The sequence below is a fragment of the Ursus arctos genome, unplaced genomic scaffold, assembly GCF_023065955.2.
Source record: "Ursus arctos isolate Adak ecotype North America unplaced genomic scaffold, UrsArc2.0 scaffold_2, whole genome shotgun sequence".
In the NCBI taxonomy this organism is placed as follows: domain Eukaryota; kingdom Metazoa; phylum Chordata; class Mammalia; order Carnivora; family Ursidae; genus Ursus; species Ursus arctos.
The window spans coordinates 102407338-102424416 of NW_026622874.1; the positions used below are offsets into that span (position 1 = coordinate 102407338).

General features: G+C 57.9%; 1 protein-coding gene across 4 annotated transcripts; it reads right to left on the minus strand.

The window, feature by feature from the left end:
* Nucleotides 1-868: 868 nt before the first annotated feature.
* BRAT1 (BRCA1 associated ATM activator 1) lies at nucleotides 869-14625 on the minus strand. 4 transcript variants are annotated; one of them, XM_048224769.2, is made up of 14 exons: nucleotides 14342-14625; nucleotides 13440-13583; nucleotides 9833-9987; nucleotides 7223-7370; nucleotides 6370-6742; nucleotides 5976-6095; nucleotides 4885-4976; nucleotides 4125-4243; nucleotides 3864-4050; nucleotides 3588-3661; nucleotides 2631-2733; nucleotides 2426-2524; nucleotides 2095-2270; nucleotides 869-1780 (listed from the first exon to the last, which is right to left on the minus strand). In XM_048224769.2, the coding sequence occupies exons 1-14, from the start codon at nucleotides 14604-14606 to the stop codon at nucleotides 1085-1087; spliced, it is 2751 nt and encodes a 916-aa protein (XP_048080726.2). In that variant the 5' UTR covers nucleotides 14607-14625; the 3' UTR covers nucleotides 869-1084. The 4 variants fall into 4 exon arrangements, with proteins under 4 accessions (XP_048080726.2, XP_026346918.4, XP_048080727.2 ...); XM_026491133.4 differs by having other exon boundaries at nucleotides 869-1783; XM_048224770.2 differs by having other exon boundaries at nucleotides 869-1783; nucleotides 7223-7367; nucleotides 14342-14601.
* Nucleotides 14626-17079: the final 2454 nt, after the last annotated feature.

Genomic DNA, 17079 nt, shown 5'->3' on the forward strand with positions numbered 1-17079 from the left:
TCCCCTCTTTTCCGTAGTCAGCTTACCAATTTTACTTACTGATCACATCAAAGAATCAGCTTTTGGCTTAGATTTTCTCTACTCATTTCCTGTTTTCGATTTCACTGCTCTCAGTTCCAATGTTTACTATTCCTTTCTCTCTTCCTTAATCGGCTCTTTTTCTCGTCATCGAAGGTAGAGCCTACTGATTGGAGATGTCCCTTGTCTCCTGACCTCTGCACTCAATGCCATAACCTTCCCTCTGAGCTCTGCTTCATCCCACAAACTTCCAGAGGTTGTATTTTCACTTTTATTTAGTTAAAAATGTTTCTAAATTTCTCTTGAGATTTCTTCTTTGCCCATGCCCGCTGCTTCAGAACCCTAGGACGCTTACCTGTGGGAGGCAAAGGGGAGAATCTCCATTTCACAGATGAGAGAACAGGCTCCGGGAGGGAGCGACGTGCCCAGGGTCCCACAGCCCGGAGACGGCAAGCTGGCCCCGGTGTAGCACCGGCCTGGGTCCCGACTCCCCAACGTTACCACGAGCAGCTCTCCCTGCTTGGTCAGCTGAGACACCAGGCTTCCAATCACTACGAGCATATGGTGATCCTGGGGGCTCAGAGGCTGGAGACCTGGTCTTGGTCGGACCCGGGGTCACCATCACCAGGGGCTAGAATCCAGGGCCGGACACTCTCCAGCCCAAGATATGGTCTCTCGGACGTCTGGGTATCCCTGGGGCACAGTGGGTCCAAGTGGAGACCCCCCAACACATACCCGTGAAGCATGTGGCTGTCCAGCAAAGAAATCCTTCCTCAGATGCTTCTCCAAAGCCCCACTAGGCCCAGGACCTACCCCCAGGGCTGTCTGAGAACACAGGCTAACTCAGGGGCACTGCCAAACGCCATTTATTTTGAGTACAAAACAAGCCACTTCTTTCATCACACATCAAGCCGGACTCGTCGACCTGGTTGGTCTCACTGATCCCGGTCTCCCCAAAAGGTCCCTCGTGCGGCCAGGCAGGCCACAGCTCTCAGGACAACAGGGTCCCAAGGAAGGGGCGTGGCACAGGGGAGGGGGGACCCGGGCAGGTCGCCACCGGGCTGCCTCAATAGCAGTCAGCCTCGTTCTCCCCCAGGATGCCCACTGTGGCCAGCATGTCCTGCAGGAGCGACTGGGGGCTCTTCTCCACGTGGTCGCTGCTCTCGGCCAGTGCCCCCCGAAGGCCCTCCAGGTCCATCGACTTCAGCACGGCCAGCACGACCTCGGGCTCCAGGTCCCCCAGGGGCTGGGCCTGATCGCCCGCCTGCCACCTCTGCAGGGCGGCCTCCACAGAGGCCACGTCAGGGCTGCTCCTGGCCTCCTGCGGGCTGCTGGACGAAGCCATCTTGGCCCTCAGGAAGAGGAGAAGATCACAAGATTTCTGGGCCACAGGTCGGTCACAGTCAAACAAGGCACGGAAGGCGAACTCAAAGAGCCGCACTCGGCAGAGCGGCTGCAGGGCCTGGGCCAGCGGGCAGGCTGGGGCCACCACGGGCGGGGTCACGGCATAGGGACAGGGGGAGCCGGGCTGGCCCAGCGTCTGCTCCAGGAACACCAGCGCCAGCTCCAGGCCCTGGGCCCGGACCTCCCAGTCCAGATCCTGGCTGGCTACCTGGAGCACCCCGGCCACAAACTCTTCCGTGTCCCCCACCACGTCGGCATGGCTATCCCTGAGCCACTGGGTGAAGACGTGCATGGCGGCCCTCCGCGGGAATCCCTCCGAGTCCGTGGAGAGGATGTGCAGAAGCTCCGAGAGCGGGCTCTTCTGGAGGGCAGAGCGAGAGGCGGTGGGAGGGGAGAGGGGAAGGCAGGGCCCCCACTGACTGGCACAGAACCCCCGCCCAATGAGAATCCCCCGCCACCAGGTTTGGGGCGAAACCTGCTTTTCCCCTCTGCCCCCCATTTCCTCATGTATCAAACAGGGGTGACCACGTCTAAGTGACAGGGGTGCTTGGAGGAAGAGCCAGAGATTCAGGGAATGTGCCGACAACTCTGGCCCCACACCACCCGACACTGGACCCGGGGCATCAAGACGGCTACTGGGTGTGGGCTACCTGGGGACCCACCACCTCCTACCTGCTGGCCACCTGGGTGCTCAGGGCTGGCGGGGGAGATACACAGCCCCTGGCTGGAGAGCTGCCCTGTGGCGGCCACCGCACTGGCACGGACATAACTCTCAGGGTCTCGTAGGAGCTGCTCGGTGAGCTTGGGCACCTCTGAGGCAAGGAGCGCGTGTCTGAAGCCGGCCTGCCCTGGGGGTCCAAGAGGCCACAGCCGACTATGACCAAGGCCTGAGCCCGCCGCCTTCTCCCTCGCTTCTGCAAGGGCAGCTCGGCGGTCTGCTTCCCAAAGCCAACGAGAAACAACCAGGATGCTGAGGCTGGGCCCCCTCCCGCCCCGCACTCACCTCCCCAGCGTCCGGTCATCTGGGTCAGGAACTCGAGGCCGGAGTCCCTCACCTCCCAGCAGGGGCTGCACAGACGCTTCTGCAGCACAGGGAGCAGCTCTGGGGCAGGGGGGGCAGCTCAGAGGGGCCCAGGCCACGCCCGCCCTGCCCCCAACTGCCTCGCGCCTTCGACTCCCTCAGTTTACCTGGGAAGGGCCCGGATTACCTCTTAGGAACAGCAGGGCCTGCGGATCCAGATCCCAGCAGCCGGGGGTCTTGGGCGAGCTCAGGAGCCACCTGAACGTGGCCTGGAAGGCCTTCTTCAGAACCTGGAGCAGGCAAAGCAGGGCTGCAGGGCCAGGAGTGGTGAGGGGTGAGCTGGCCTGCCTGCCCCCCTCTGCCCACCCTGTGCTCCCGTCCCTGCTCTGGGACACACGATGGGGCCCCGGGGGCAGGCAGAAGGCGGCAGTGGGTTTCGTGTTCATGCGGCAGAAGCACCCAGCAGCGGCAGAGCCGGCATCCCGGGTCGCGAGACAGGACGAGGAGGCAGCTCCCATCAGGACCCCTGCTACAGGACAAACTCCAGGCCCCCTCTCCCCAGAGGCCCAGGAAGCCACCAGGCCTGCTGTCCCCACCTCTAACCGCCTGCTCGACAACAGACGGCCTTCACGCTGCGCCCACCAGAGGCCCGCCACCATGCGGCCACGCGGACGAGTACGTTTGCAGAAAACGCGACAGAGTCTGGATCCCAAGTGCAGGGCCCATCCGGCTCCAGCTCCCCACTCCCAGAGAATTCCCTGCTCTCCACGGCTCAGCATCCCCGGCGCTCGGTCCTCACTACCGCTAGGCCCTGGGTCAAACCCCAAGCCGCCACCTGCCCCTCACTTTAAGAAGTGAGTCTGGGGGCGTCTGGGGGGCTCAGTCAGCTAAGCGTCCAACTCTTGGTTTTGGCTCAGGTCACGATCTCAGGGTCGTGGGATCAAACCCCGCATTGGGCTCTGCGCTCAGCCCAGAGTCTGCTTGAGATTCTCTCCCTCTCCCTCCTCCCTGCTCTCTCTAAACAAATCTAAAAAAAAAGAAGTGACTCTGACCCCGCAAAAGATCCTGTTTTGAGAAGCCTGCAGGGGTCCTCCCCACATATCTCCCCCCTCCTCCTCCCTCCCCCCACACCCCATGCCTGTACCGTGGGGCTGGAGTCTGGGCTCCTGAGATATTCCAGAAGGACAGCAAACACCTCCGTCACCAGCTCTGGGGGGCCTGAGACAGACACAAAAGAAGCACCCAACCTCCCTTCCAGGGGCCTCCCCAGCACCAAAGTGCGTCAATCCGAGGAAAGCAGGGGACAGAACCCATCAGCCAGCCGAACCCACCCCCGCCCCAGAGAGGACACGTGGAGGATGGCGGTCCCAGCGCAGCTGAGCAGCGGGCAAGCAGGGCCTGCGGGGGCATGCTGGCCTACCTGTCCCCTGAGACAGCGTCCCCAGGAAATCGAGGGCCGCCCGCTGGACCCGCACGCAGCCCAGCAGGAGTGCACAGAGGTGGTGCCCCGTGTCAGAAGTGGGGCTCGCTGAGCCCTGGCACAGCTGCAGCAGGGTCACCGCGGCCCCCAGCAGGGGTGCCTGGGGCCAGGGGCATGGGCGCTGGGGCTGGGAGAGAGGGGGGGTCAGTGCAGGCCCCGAATCCCACGGCCGCTGCAGACTCAGGCCCAGGCCGCACTCACCAGGGGCAGTAGCAGCTCTAGGTGGGCCAGGGTCCGGCACAGGAGACCCACGCAGGCTGCCTTGGAGGGGAGGAGGGTGTCCACTGTAGCGAAGTCACCCACGGTACCGTCCAGCACGCCTGCGGGCCAAGCCAGAGGCAGCGCCCAATCAGCGGGCGCCTCCCACACACCCCTGCAGGCCTCGGCTGCCGGGCATGGACCCCGCGGCTGTCACCGCATGGGGGAGACCAGGACCGGAGGCTCCCAGCGGGTGACGGGCTAGCCAGAGCTGGGCTGTGAACCTGTCTGCAGGGCTCCTGAGCCGTCGAGCCCAGCTCTCCCCACAGCCCGTTCCTGGGCCGGTCCCGCTGCTCAGGAGACTGGTCCCTACGCTCAACATGGGGCTACTAGGCCCCCACGGGCCCTCAACACACCGCGCGGCCGAAGCAAGATGAGTCACAGCAGGGGAAGCCACCCCCACACCACCCGGGTCACAGAATCTAGACGGGAATCACCATGTGGCGCACGCCCACGTAACCACCCAGCTGCTCTGGGGCCGCCCCGGATGACGCCCACTGGGGGTGATGCTGCCCCGTTCATCCCACGGCAGGGACGTGAGACGAGCAGCAGTCAAGCCTGTGACAACAGCCCCCACCTGCACTCTCAGCGGGGACGGTGAACTGGGTACCCTGCTGCCCACCAGCCTCCCCAACACCAAGGACACGCCCCGGACTCCAGCGGCCAGCCCTCCTGCACCTGCCACCCTCAGGAAGCAGCATACCTGAGGCCCCGGGGGCCTGAGCCGTGGCTTTAAGGACACAGGCCAGAGGCTGGAGGAGGACAGCAAAGGCCTGGGCCCTCAGTGCCTGTGGACTAAGCACAGAGGACACGGTGAGTACCACTTTCCAACACTGGGCTGAGCCGGCTGCCCCCCCAACATCCCCAGCAAATCTGGGGCAAGGAGGCCAGTGCTGGGGTCCAGACACCCCCTTGAGAAACAGCTTCCTTGAAAGCACTGTGACCAGCACTCAGGCTGCCAGCATGGGACTCCACGGAAGCTGCTACAACTGTTAGAAAGGACCTACCCGGGCCCCAGGAACAGCCCCTCGAAGGATGGACCACATTTGCTCCAATGGACAGTGCCTGCTGAGGGCCAGGGAACAGGAGCCCCACCGCCCGGGAGCGTTCCTGGGGTTTCACATACTGCGTTCTTGGGCTCAGGGTTGGGTGGGAGGCTAAGATGGCATAGAATTCTCCCTCTGGGCTGGCTTCAGACCCCTTCAGACCACCACCTCTCCCTGAACATCTGGAGAGCCTGGAGCCCAGAGCCAGGCTTGCACTGTACCCTCAAAAGCTCTGGGGAGTGGGTCCAGTGGCAACTTTCACCCCCAACCTGCGCCAACATGACCACCTCTCATCTGCCCAGCACCCTGGAGAAACTCCCTCGTTCTTCCCATCTCTCTGGACCCATGCATCCTTCCCTCTCCTGTGGGAAGCTGTCTGGCCACTTCTGCCTACTGGGTCCCCCTCTACCGTCCCAGGGCCCCTAGGACCCACCCCAGCGATGTGCACACCACACTAAGGCCACTGGGGAGGGGAGCGGAGGGCAGCTGAGCGAGCGGATCCAAGAGTCTGCTGAATCTCTGGGGAGCCTATAAAGCTTCCGTTCAAAAACTTTACTCTCTCCACAACACGCAGAAGCCACAGCCTCCAGCGAGGCCTTGGCGATAACTGAAGTATGGCCCAGCCACACCCCCGATGGCCGCCTTGGACCCTTCTCTGGTTTCAGGAGCTCCCCAAAAGCTCCCTGACCACAAGGACCATGCCCGAGACCTCTCTGCCTGTCCTCACAAGTCAAACCCCACTCCTTACCAGTCCTGCAGTTTCAGGATCCCTAACGCCAACGGCCCTGCTTGGGTGGGGCTCAGACGGCTCAGAGTCTGAGCCAGAGTCTCCCACAGGCCGCAGCTGGAAGAACTCAGCCCAGGAGAACTGCAGAGAAGCCCAGAAAGGAAATCAGTTCCCTGTCCTGCTCACCAAAGCCCGCGTGGCGTCCAGCGGGGCTGCCACAGCCCTGGCACTGGGTATGCCCAGCTGAGACACAGTCCTTCCTAGGTGGGTGGGCTTTCAGACCCCCTCTGGCACTCCCCTGCTCCCTGCGGTGCCCTGGGGGAACCCGTGAGATGCGGCCCCAGGTCTAGCAGCTACCCTAGGACTTGCCAAGTGAAACAGCACCCCCAACTCCTGCCCACCCAGAGGAACTGACCGGGCCACACTGAGGAGGAGATCCACGAGCGAGTGTGCAGCTGGGACAGGGTCTTTCTCCAGTAGACCGGCCACGAGCGGACTCAGCCGCACCCACAGAACTCGTGTCCAAGGGTCGTGGCAGTGCCCGAACGTGGTGGTCAGGACGTTTAGAGCCTGTGTGATCTGTGGGGTAGCCGTGGAGCGCAGGGACTCTTCGATGTGACCCACGATCTTCTGGGCACATGCTGGCCAATCACCAGCCTGCAGGCTGGGGGGCCCGTCAGCGGGGCCTTGCATAGACAAGCCCAGTATGTGCACCAGGAGCTGCCCAGCTGCCGAGGCCACAAACAGGCTGGAATCTCCCTGCAGGGAGAAGATGGTGTCAACAGCACCTGGGGTAGGGGACAGGGCAGGGAGAGAAGAAAACGGGCTTGAGCTGGCACAGAATGAGGGAGAGGGCAGAGATGCTAAAACCACTGTGAGCAGCTTCCACGGCCAGGCTTCGGAGCCGCAGGAGGCACCGCTAGGGCCCCGACCTCCCCTCTGCTCAGAGGCGGGGAGCCAGAACGGAAGGCTCCAAGGGCGAGCAGCGTTAGGCCCTTGCAACGAGGCTTTTGATCCTAACTAATTTGAACGTCACCCCGACTGCTGGGTCTGCCCTGGGAGCCAAGGGCACTGCAGTGACCCTGAGGGGCCTCTAGCCCCCCACTTCCCACCCCTGTGACCCCGCGTGCTCCTCACAGCAGCCCCCCGACATCACAGCCACCTTCATAGACATGCAGACACGGCCCGGCAAGGTGCCGCGATGTCCCCGCGGTCACACAGGCTTGGCAAGGCCACGGGCTGAGGGCGCAGCAGGCAGGGGCACTCACCGCAGTCGGCCAGGAAGTGCAGGGCACTGGGGTGCCGCGCCAGGGAGCGCAGACCCTGGATCCAGCCGCTGCGCACGGTGGGAGCGGTCCAGGCGGCCCCTCCCAGGGGTCCTGCCTCCCCAAAGAGCCTGGGCAGCAACTCCCCCTGCTGGGAAGCAGAGAAGGAAGTGGTGAGTGGGGCCCGCTGCCAGGAGATGGGCAGTGCAGGGCCAGTCAAGGCGCTTCTCTGGACTTGCTCACTTGCTGCCAACACGAGGAGCCCGGAGGCAGCTTCTGGAACTGGCCCCGGAGGCCCTGGCACAGCCACGTCTGCCTGCCAGGGCACAGCTCTGGGAGAACTCAGTTTTATTTATTTATTTTTTAAGATTTTATTTATTTATTTGACAGAAACAAGAGAGAGACAGCCAGCGAGGGAGGGAATAGAAGCAGGGGGAGTGGGAGAGGAAGAAGCAGGCTCCCAGCAGAGGAGCCTGATATGGGGCTCGATCCCAGGACTCTGGGATCACGCCCTGAGCTGAAGGCAGATGCTTAACGACTGAGCCACCCAGGCGCCCCTAAGAACTGGGTTTTGAATAAAAGTTCATCAATCCTGTTAGTTGTTCACTTCAGAAATCCTCCCCCCAAACCAGTACCATGAGTTTCACCTTCAGAAGTCCACCTCTGCCCAGGACATTGTATTCGAGGACCCCAACGGCACCCACGCTCCTCCGGGTATCCCCCACTCTGGATGCCCCAGCACACCCACTGTGTCCGCCCGCCCCACTCCCCGCACCTGTTCAACCCTTTACAACCCAGCTGCGAGCCCACAGCCCCCCCCAAGCCGACACTCCCTCCCCACCCCCCTGCCTGGCAGGCTAACTCCCCACTCAAGCTCCACCGGCTTAGGGACGCCCACGGTACAATCATGCATTGTCCTACATTTCTTGCCAGTGTGTAAGATTCTCGTTCACTACTAGGTTTCAACGAGGTGCGTGGGAAACCCTGATGCTGCCTGTTACCGAGGGAGCTAGTGCAGCCATTCACTCTGAGCCTCTCTGCGCCACAGAAATGGCACTCAGAGCCTATGCTGTGCCCAGGCCAGGCCACGGGGCATCCCGTTCGGCTATGGCCCAACCCTCAAGGTACGAGAGGCCCCTCTGATCATCTCAGACTCCAGGATCAGGGACAGTGAGACCTCAGAGACAGACTCCGACCGCTCATGGATAGGGGTCTGCCTCTACAGCAGCCACAGGCCTCTGGGGGGGTGCCACTGCTGGGGATCTGTTGTCACGGAAGGCACACCCTCCCTAAGTGACAGCTCCTCGGCAATGGGTGGGTACAGAGGCTCAGCCCCCTGCCTTGGTTGGTCGTGGGCATGTCCCCTGCCTTGACACGGTCGACTGCAGAGCAACTGGCTGAGGAGGAGCCCGTGGGGCTGTGAGACCTCCCAGGAGTCTGTGCAGGGCAGCTGGGGAGGCCATCCAGTGCTGCCGGCCCCGGAGAGGGGAGAGCAGCCTTTCCCTGCAGCTGACAGCCCATCCCTGGCCCGGGGCCTCTCGTCCCCGCAGGCAGCCGGCGACAGACTCTTGAAGCTCTAGTGTGAGCCCTGCCGATTCTGGGGGGCTCCTACATCAGGCCTCCCGTTTCCTCATCTGCAAAATAAAGACTGCCGGTCTGCTGACTGGCCAGGACCGCCGGGATGAAATGAGAGTGACTCTGCGGACCCTGAGGAGCTTCACAAACCGCAGGCACCACGAGCGTACGTGCGCGACCACGGGTATCACGCGAGGACGGCAAGCACAAACTTACGCCCCAGAACACACTTGGGCGTAGCGAGTTCCCGGAGAACATCCCGGAAAACCGGTCCCCAGCGAGCCGTGCTGGGCTGCACCGCCAGAAGCTGTGCGCCACCAGCCTATGGACCGTCCACGAATGGCATCCCAGAGCTACTGAGAGCACACAGCCCTCCCCACTGCTGTCCTCGCTTCAAGCCACTGCATCACAGCATGGCTTCCCCGGGCCCTGTGCACCCTGGGTCGGAGAAAGTGGAGACGCCTTCCCAAGAGCTGGTGAGGCTCCGAGAGATGCCATCTCAGGGCCAGACAGGCTCCCATTGGGCATCGCTTAACCAACCCAGCTTGCCCATACAGGGGTACAAAGCTAAGACCCACGGCTCTGGGGGGCTCCCAAGCTCCATGTCTTAGTACTACATAGAAATCCTCCTGAGTCACTCATTCATAACCTAATAGGACCAAGCGTGAGACTGACGGTCTTGCTTAACCCTTGTGATGGTTCCACGTGACACACACAACTCTCCTGTCACCGGAAGAAACCAAGGCTCAGAGGGCTCACGAACTTGAGCAAGTCCATGCAGCAGGCCAAGCGTCAGAGCTGAGTCAACCCCAGCTCTGATTCCAAAAACCTGACCCTTTTACCCCAACATCATTCCTGGCCAGTTTTTCAAAGAAGGACCACACTCAGGAATAAAAAGCTGGTGGTACAAGTCAGGACATGGGGCCGTGCGTTTCAGAGACCGAGGGACCATGGCGGCCGCCACTGTTTTGTGCACCTGCAGAGAAGTGAGCCGTGTACTTCTCGGTGGGGCACTCAGGTGGGAGGACCCAGGCTCACCTGAAGATACTGGAAGCAATCTTCCTGGGCAGCAAATACCCCCGTGAGGCGGAGGGAGAAGGAGAGAACTCTGGAACTCAGGTCCTGGGGTTTCAGCATGTGGCACAGCAGCTCTACGAGGCAGGGGTTCTCCTGTAACAACAGGAGACTGGACCCTGGGGGCAGGCCCAGCCAGCGAGAGGGTCACTGGGGCACAGCGATGCAGCTTGCCCTAAAGGACCGTTTTTTGGGTTTTTTTTTAAGATTTATTTATTTGAGAGAGAGAGAGAGAGAGAGATAGCGCACACGTGCGCACTCCCACGTGTGAGTAAGGGGAGGAGCTAAGGGAGAGACAGAACGCCAAGCAGACTCCGCTCTGAGCACGGAGCCTGACTGCTTGATCCCACGACCCCGAGATCATGACCTGAACCAAAATCAAAAGTCAGATGCTTCACTGACTGCACCACCCAGGTGCTCCCCTCCTTTAAGTCTGGTCTATTTAAGTCATCTCTACACCGAACGTGGGGCTTGAACTCACAACCCCCAGATCAAGAGTCGCACTCTTCCGACTGAGCCAGCCAGGCCTCCCCGTAAAAGGACCATTCTTCTGGCAACTCCCAGACCTCTTTCTCTCCTGCTGTTAGATTTAGCAATCCTACTGGGAGAAAATATTTGCAACAAACACAACAAAGCAGACAGGACCTGAACTCCGCGGGAGGGCATGAACTAGAAAGCCATTACCTCCAAACTGGGTAGGGGTCAGGACAGGAAACACAAGGGGCTAGCAAACCAGAGCAGGCCTCCTGTTGCCGCCAGCTACAAATAAGGAATGCAAATTAAAGCACGAGAGCACTTTACGTCTCAAATGGATGCTTTTTCTTACGCTGAGAGTACTGCCCACAGAAGGCCAATGGAACGGCCATCCTTTTCCAGGCGCAGCACCGGAGAGGCCTGTACTCCGCGACACTGCTGTCCAAAGGCGGGCAAAGGGACATGCGGGACACAGGCTGGGAGGTTCTTCCGTTGAGAGGCCCTTGTGGGCACAACCACCACAGAATGTGGTTCAGTGAGAAGGAAAAAGAACAGTGTGAAGAAGACAGAAGCATGAATCCGAGAAACCAATAAACACGTGGGCGAATCTAAAAAAGCACCAACTTTAAAAATTAAATAACTTTTGCTGGGTTTTAAAACAAGATAGAATGAGAATTCCAGACAATAACAACATGGAAGACTGTGGTGGGCTGGAGTTAAAGTGCCCTGAGATCCTCGTGGTGGGAGAATGGATAGAGATTCTAGTCAACCTCTGACTTTTTTTTTTTTTTTTTTTTTTAACTTTTGACTTTTTAAATCCAGGTTGTGTGTGAAGATAAGCACTAAAGAACATAAGGGGAGTGCATAACTTTAAAACCAGGAAAGGAAAAAATTTTAAAAATAAAAGACTTATTAATCCAATCGAGGGAAGAAAAGGAGGAAAAAGGAACCAAGACAAGGCCTGGAAAGTTCTAAAAAATACAAAAGAACATAGGTTCAAACAGAACAGTAAGCTCGAGAAATGAAGCAGATCGTCTGTTAAAGAGTTGCTCATATTAAATGGAGAACAAGCCAGCCATGCAGCGTTTATGAGAATCGAGGAAGCAGGACGGCGCAGAAAGGAGGGGAGCACAGTGGTGAGGGCGCACCACGCAGCTTCCCACCTCAGCGCGGCCGCAGCAAGACGAACACCCCACAAACCGGACTTGAAAGCAGAAAGCATTATCGGTGCTTCCGGGAGAAAGTCACTGTTCAAAGGTAGAACGGTGCACACCTGCACGGACCTAAGCTAGTTTCAAGATCTATAAAGGAAAACACAAAACGGAATTTCAAAGAAAAATTGTTGAATCCACAATCTCAGGGTAGCGTCTTCCCATCTCAGAACCAATCAAGCACACCGATTAGCAAGGACACGGCGGGCCTGCACTGCAGAAACCTGAATAAGGAGCACGTGTGGAGACCGTCCTTCACATCGTGCTGAGCGCTGAGGCCGACAGAGCACAGGCTGGCCGGGGAGGCGAACTGCGGACGGCACCCCGCTTCCTTTAAGGGGAGGACCGTGCTGCAAAATCACGCTGCACCAATGCCTGTACCGCCCTGTGTGTGAACTCACTGAAAACCAATCAGTTGTGCTGTACACTGTGGGTCACTTCCATGGTATGTAAGTTATGTCTCAAAGAAACCTGTCCTAAAGTAAATTTTAAAATCTGACAACAAACTAGGGCCACAGGTGAGGACTCTGCTAATACCACAAACACAGCAGATGGTGAAATCTACAGAAGATTTGTAAAAGTCGTCTGCATACTCTGCCACAATAAAGGCCTCGACGGATACAAAGAAATCAGAATATATATGTATTTTCTAAGTCCAATGAAATAAGTTAGATGTCAATAATAAAAAGACTGAAGAAAACCCCACATTGTGAATCTAAAAGATACCCTTCTAAATCGCTTGTGTGTGAAGGAAAAAAAATCACAATGAAAAGTATGAAATATCTGGAAACAAATGACAGAAATACCGTGCAGGAAAACACACAGGACATAGTGTCTACAGAAGTGTGTGGCCTCACGTGCGTGTATTAGAGAAGAGAGACCGAGACGCTCAACCCAAAGGGGAGGAAACCAGCAGAAATTAATGACATGGGCTCTATCCTAAGGCCACTACCAGCCAACAGATAGACCACATACGTGAAAAGATTTACATAGGAAAAAAGCCAGCGTTATTTATACTAAGTAACATTAGAAATGCAGACATCTAATAACAGTGGTGTGATTATATAAATGTCCATTCACACAGTGAACGCAGAATCAATAAAATCAACATGTTCTACAGAGGAAACTCCCACCATAACGGTAACAGAGAAAGAGCAAGACACCGTGCTGTATTTTCAGAGCAACCTCATTTGTATAAGACACAGGCAGCTTTGGGGCGCCTGAGTGGCTCAGTCGGTTAAGTGTCTGACTCTTGACTTCAGCTCAGGTTGTGATCTCAGGGTGCTGGGATCAAGCCCCTCATGGGGCTCCATGCTGAGTGGGGAGTCTGCTCCGATTCTCTCTCTCTCTCTCTCTCTCTCCCTTTGCCCCTCCCCCTGCTTGCACGAGTGTCCTCTCTCTCTCTCAATAAATAAATAAAATCCTAAAAAAAAGAAGAAGAAAAATGCAGCTTTATGGTGTGTTAGGAAAAAAGGCTGGGAAGAAATTAAGAAGTTGATGGTGGTTTAATTTTCCTCTTTACTCCTTTGTGTTGTTCAAGGTTTATCTAAAGAATACATATTAGTTTCATAATAACAAAAAGTGGTTTCTTGAAACAAACAAATAAATGCAACAGTAACAACAAAGTTAAGGTGCTGGGCAGCCATCTAGTGTGAACTGAACAAGAGGAGGCTTGAATCAGGGCTGGAAGCAGATAAGAACTTCCAAGATCAAGCTCTCCCCTGCTCATTCCCTCTGGCTTCAACTTGACATGTCTCCAAATAGCCAGGGGGACTCTCTAGGACGTGAAGGAAGGGAACTAGGTGGTCACCGCTTCCCCTGCACAGGGGAGCCCCACACACCCTCCAGCCTCCAAGAGACAGTCAACAGCAGCACCCTCCCCTTACCAGCTTCCGTTATTGTTTTAAACCAGTCCAACAGCTTCTCCAAACAGGTGTCATCTGCCATAGGTTGCCTGGGGTCTGCCAGAACGGCACAGAGAGCCGGGAGGAGTTGGGAGCATTCTGGGTCCATGGTGAGGCTGGAGATTCCTGCAAAGAATACGTCAGGGCCAGGTCCCCCCCACCCTAGCCACAGGCAGCCCCCATGTCTGCTTGGGCCAGGCCCTGAAAGACCGCAGTCCTCTGAGGGGGCTGCCGGGGGAGGGGACGCAAAACCTCAGCCTGGGTGGTACTGGGAGGTGGTCAGGAGCAAGCGGGGCCCCAAGTTCCGGGCACCCGCGTTCCAAAGGGGCCTTAGGCGCTCAGAGCCTGCCAACGTTGGACTCCGGTGGGAGGGGGGCAGCTTGATGCTCACTCGGACAGCGGACAGCGCGTTGACCAGTTAGGGGTGTGTGCTCGCGTTCTGGCGCTAGCCACGCTCACGGGGGCAGAGCGTCTCTCCCGAGGTCAGCGCGTCTGCATCCGATACGCCCGCAGCCAGCAGCGCGGGGAGGGGGTGGCGCTGAGGCGCTCCGTCCACTGTCAGTCCCTCCCGGGCCAGGACGTGCACCTGCGAGTCCTGCCGGGGAGGGGACTGGGAGCCCCTCGGTTACGCCGTCAGGGCGCGCTATCTCGAGAGGCTGTGGGTGGGCAGGGGGCTCTGTCGCAGTCGGGAGTGGGTCTGTCTGTCCATCCCCGGTGAGGCTAGCTCCCTGAGAAGGGAGCCCTCGCTGCGGGAGCCGTCGCGGCCCCGGCCGGCCGAAGCGCCCAGAGGGGCGCGATGAGGCTGCCCCCGGACCCCTGGGCCCCGGTCCGAACACTACAGCCAGCCGCCGCGGCCGTGAACCCTTCCCGGACGCGTTGCTCACCTGCTCCGCGTCCCTCCGCCGCCGCAGGCTCCGCCCCGGACCGGACCGCGCCACTTGGCGGGTCTGGCGGGGGCGCGCACAGGGACGACGGCCAGGGGAAACCCTGAAGGTCCCTGGAAGGCCACCCTGGGAGCTCCGGGGGCCCACACTTGGGGAACGAGGTCAAGCGGAGGGGCGCTGAGACAGGCCGGCCCCAAACCCGTGGCCCCAACCCATCACCGTCACAGGGACGCCGGTGGTACCCGCCCGAGGATCCAGCGGGCATTGCGCCCAGAAGGCGGGGCTTTTCTGGAGGAAGGGGTGGGACCAAGACCGGAAAAGGCGTGGCCTAGCCAGGCCAGGGACCAAGTGTCTGGGCGGGCCAGTGGGAGGGAACCGGAAAGGGGCGTCCTCATCTTTAAGGTGAAGTAGCTGGTCCTTTGGCCTCCAAACTGGGTCCTCAGGGCCCATCAGCTGTGTGCTAGAGTTCTCAAAGCCAGTGGACAGAAAGAGGCCTCATCGTGGGGCGCCTGGGTGGCTCAGTCGGTTAAGCCTCTGACTCTTGATCTCAGCTCGGGTCTTAATCTCAGGGTTGTGAGTTCAAGTCCTCTGTTGGGCTCCAACAAGAAAGCAAGCCTCATCTTCCCACAGCGTCAGTGCTTCAGCAGGATTTTAGGGGAAACACCAGGTACATATTAGGATATGGAAAGCAGCATTCCTAGAGGTACTAAGCTAAAAAGACTTTTAAAAAAAATGGACTCTGATGGGCAACCACTCCGGACACCCCCCCCCCCCTTAGAACTACTTGGGTGAAAAGATTTGAACTACACAGTTCTCTTCCCTGAATTGTGATCCCTCATTGTAAAAATGGGGATAATATTTGCGTGCTCAAGCAGTTGTGGGGGGAAAACATCTTCTAGTAACACTGTGCTAAGTGCTTAACTTCATATTAGCCCGGGTGATGCTGTGCCAGCTCTAGGAGGGTGGGTGCCATTACCATCCCCTCAGATGAGTAAACTGAAGGGTAGAGGGGCTAACTCCTGAGGTCGTAGAGCTAGTGGGCTGGCATGACCGGGATCTGAACCTAGGCAGCCTGGCTCCAGAGTTGAATACTATATTACACAGGTCTACCATTTCCATTTCGTACCTGAAACTTTTGAGGACGCATGGTTCAGAAAACATATTGTTCACACTTTAGAGAACTTGCATGGTACATACACTGTATGTGAGCAGGATCTGATGCCACACACCATAATTCCAATGAATTAAAAGTTCCATGGCGAGACTCAGTAACATACATTCCAAGTGGAACACACAAGCACTTTACCTCGTCTCAGCTCAGACTTTTGTTGACAAATGAGTTGAGGTCAGAACAGGTTTTGCCAACAAAAAAATTTTGAAAGGCTTTCAGAAGTTTTTAGAGTTCAGAAGTTCAGGTAGCAAAAGCTCTTGTTCACCTTGTGGGCAATACCTCGAGAAAGAGGAAATAAATGGGAGTCGTTAAGATAAGCAGCTCAGGGGGCACCTGGGTGGCTCAGTCGTTAAGCGTCTGCCTTCAGGTCATGATCCCAGGGTCCTGGGATTGAGCCCCGCATCAGGCTCCCTGTCCGGCGGGGAGCCTGCTTCTCCCTCTCTCTCTCCCTCTGCCTGCTGCTCCCCCTACTTGTGCTCACTCTCTGTCTCTGCCAAATAAATAAAATACTTTTTAAAAAGATAACCTCAGTTTCTCCTGCTGGAGGGGCGGCAGCCTCTGAACCACCGTGGGGCTCACCCCCTTTGTTGTGTGGGTGAGGATGCAGAGGACAGGAGAGCCATGAACCCGTAGCAGGTGTTGGTGTCAGAACTAGAGCAGTAATAACCTGCCAGGCATTTCTGCTACACCACACTTCAGTGGTGTAGGGATTCATTCACTCACCCCATCAAACGAAGTCTGTCACGTTGCACTCATTCTGGAATGGGCAGCTAAGCACTTTACAGATATCGACTCATTTGATCCTCACAACAACACTTCTCCCCACTTTATATTTGAGGAAACAGCGGCACAAAGAAGTTACATGATTCCTTGGATGCCAAGTATATACGAATTGAGCACCTGCCTGTGCCAAACTCTGTAGCAAGGATGGAGGTCCGGGCTGTCAACAAAGCGGCTGCCCCAGAGAGCTCACATTCTAGGCAAGGAATGCGTTTGTGGATAATGTCACATGGCTGGGGGAAAAAAAAAAAAGCAGGGCGAGGGGACAGAGTAGGTGCCCTTGGAGACCTGTATGAAGAAGCGAGAGCACATCATACTTACTACTAAAAATTTAAATAAGCTTTGGAGCCCAGTGCCCCTAAAGAGCTTCATGATGCTCACTGAGTGCAGTGCAAACTCATTACTTTTTACTGTTCTGGGGCAACATCAGAACCCTAGAGCCTAAGATAGAGATCAGGAAGGATAACTTTCTGAATGCCAGGTGACCAGAACGAGCAGCCTGGGACACTGCACAAGCCCCTTGCCCCTTTCAGCGTTAACCTAACAAATACTAGCATCCTGCTCTGGTGACTAGCGCACAGGCTTGTCGAGGAGCCTCCACGAGAGAAGGCGGCGGACGCACTGCAGGAGTCGTTAAGCGCGACCCCGCGGCTTGGCAAGGCCGAGCTCCCCGCCCCGCACCTCCGGGCGCGAGGCAGGTCAGCCCGCGGGTTTCTCAGCGCACGCGCACGGTCGGCCGGACTCGCCGGCGCCGGCCACATCCGGGGCTCCGCAGGCGGCGCGGTTA

Excerpts from the sequence above, each read along its gene's own strand:
- BRAT1 (XM_026491133.4), bottom strand. The coding sequence starts at position 14,606 with ATGCCCGCTGGATCCTCGGGCGGGTACCACCGGCGTCCCTGTGACGGT. Across the intron at positions 4,244-4,884 it reads TCAGGCCCCCGGGGCCTCAG|GCGTGCTGGACGGTACCGTG; the intron begins GTATGCTGCTTC and ends CTTGGCCCGCAG. Across the intron at positions 1,784-2,094 it reads AGCACCCAGGTGGCCAGCAG|AAGAGCCCGCTCTCGGAGCT; the intron begins GTAGGAGGTGGT and ends TCTGCCCTCCAG.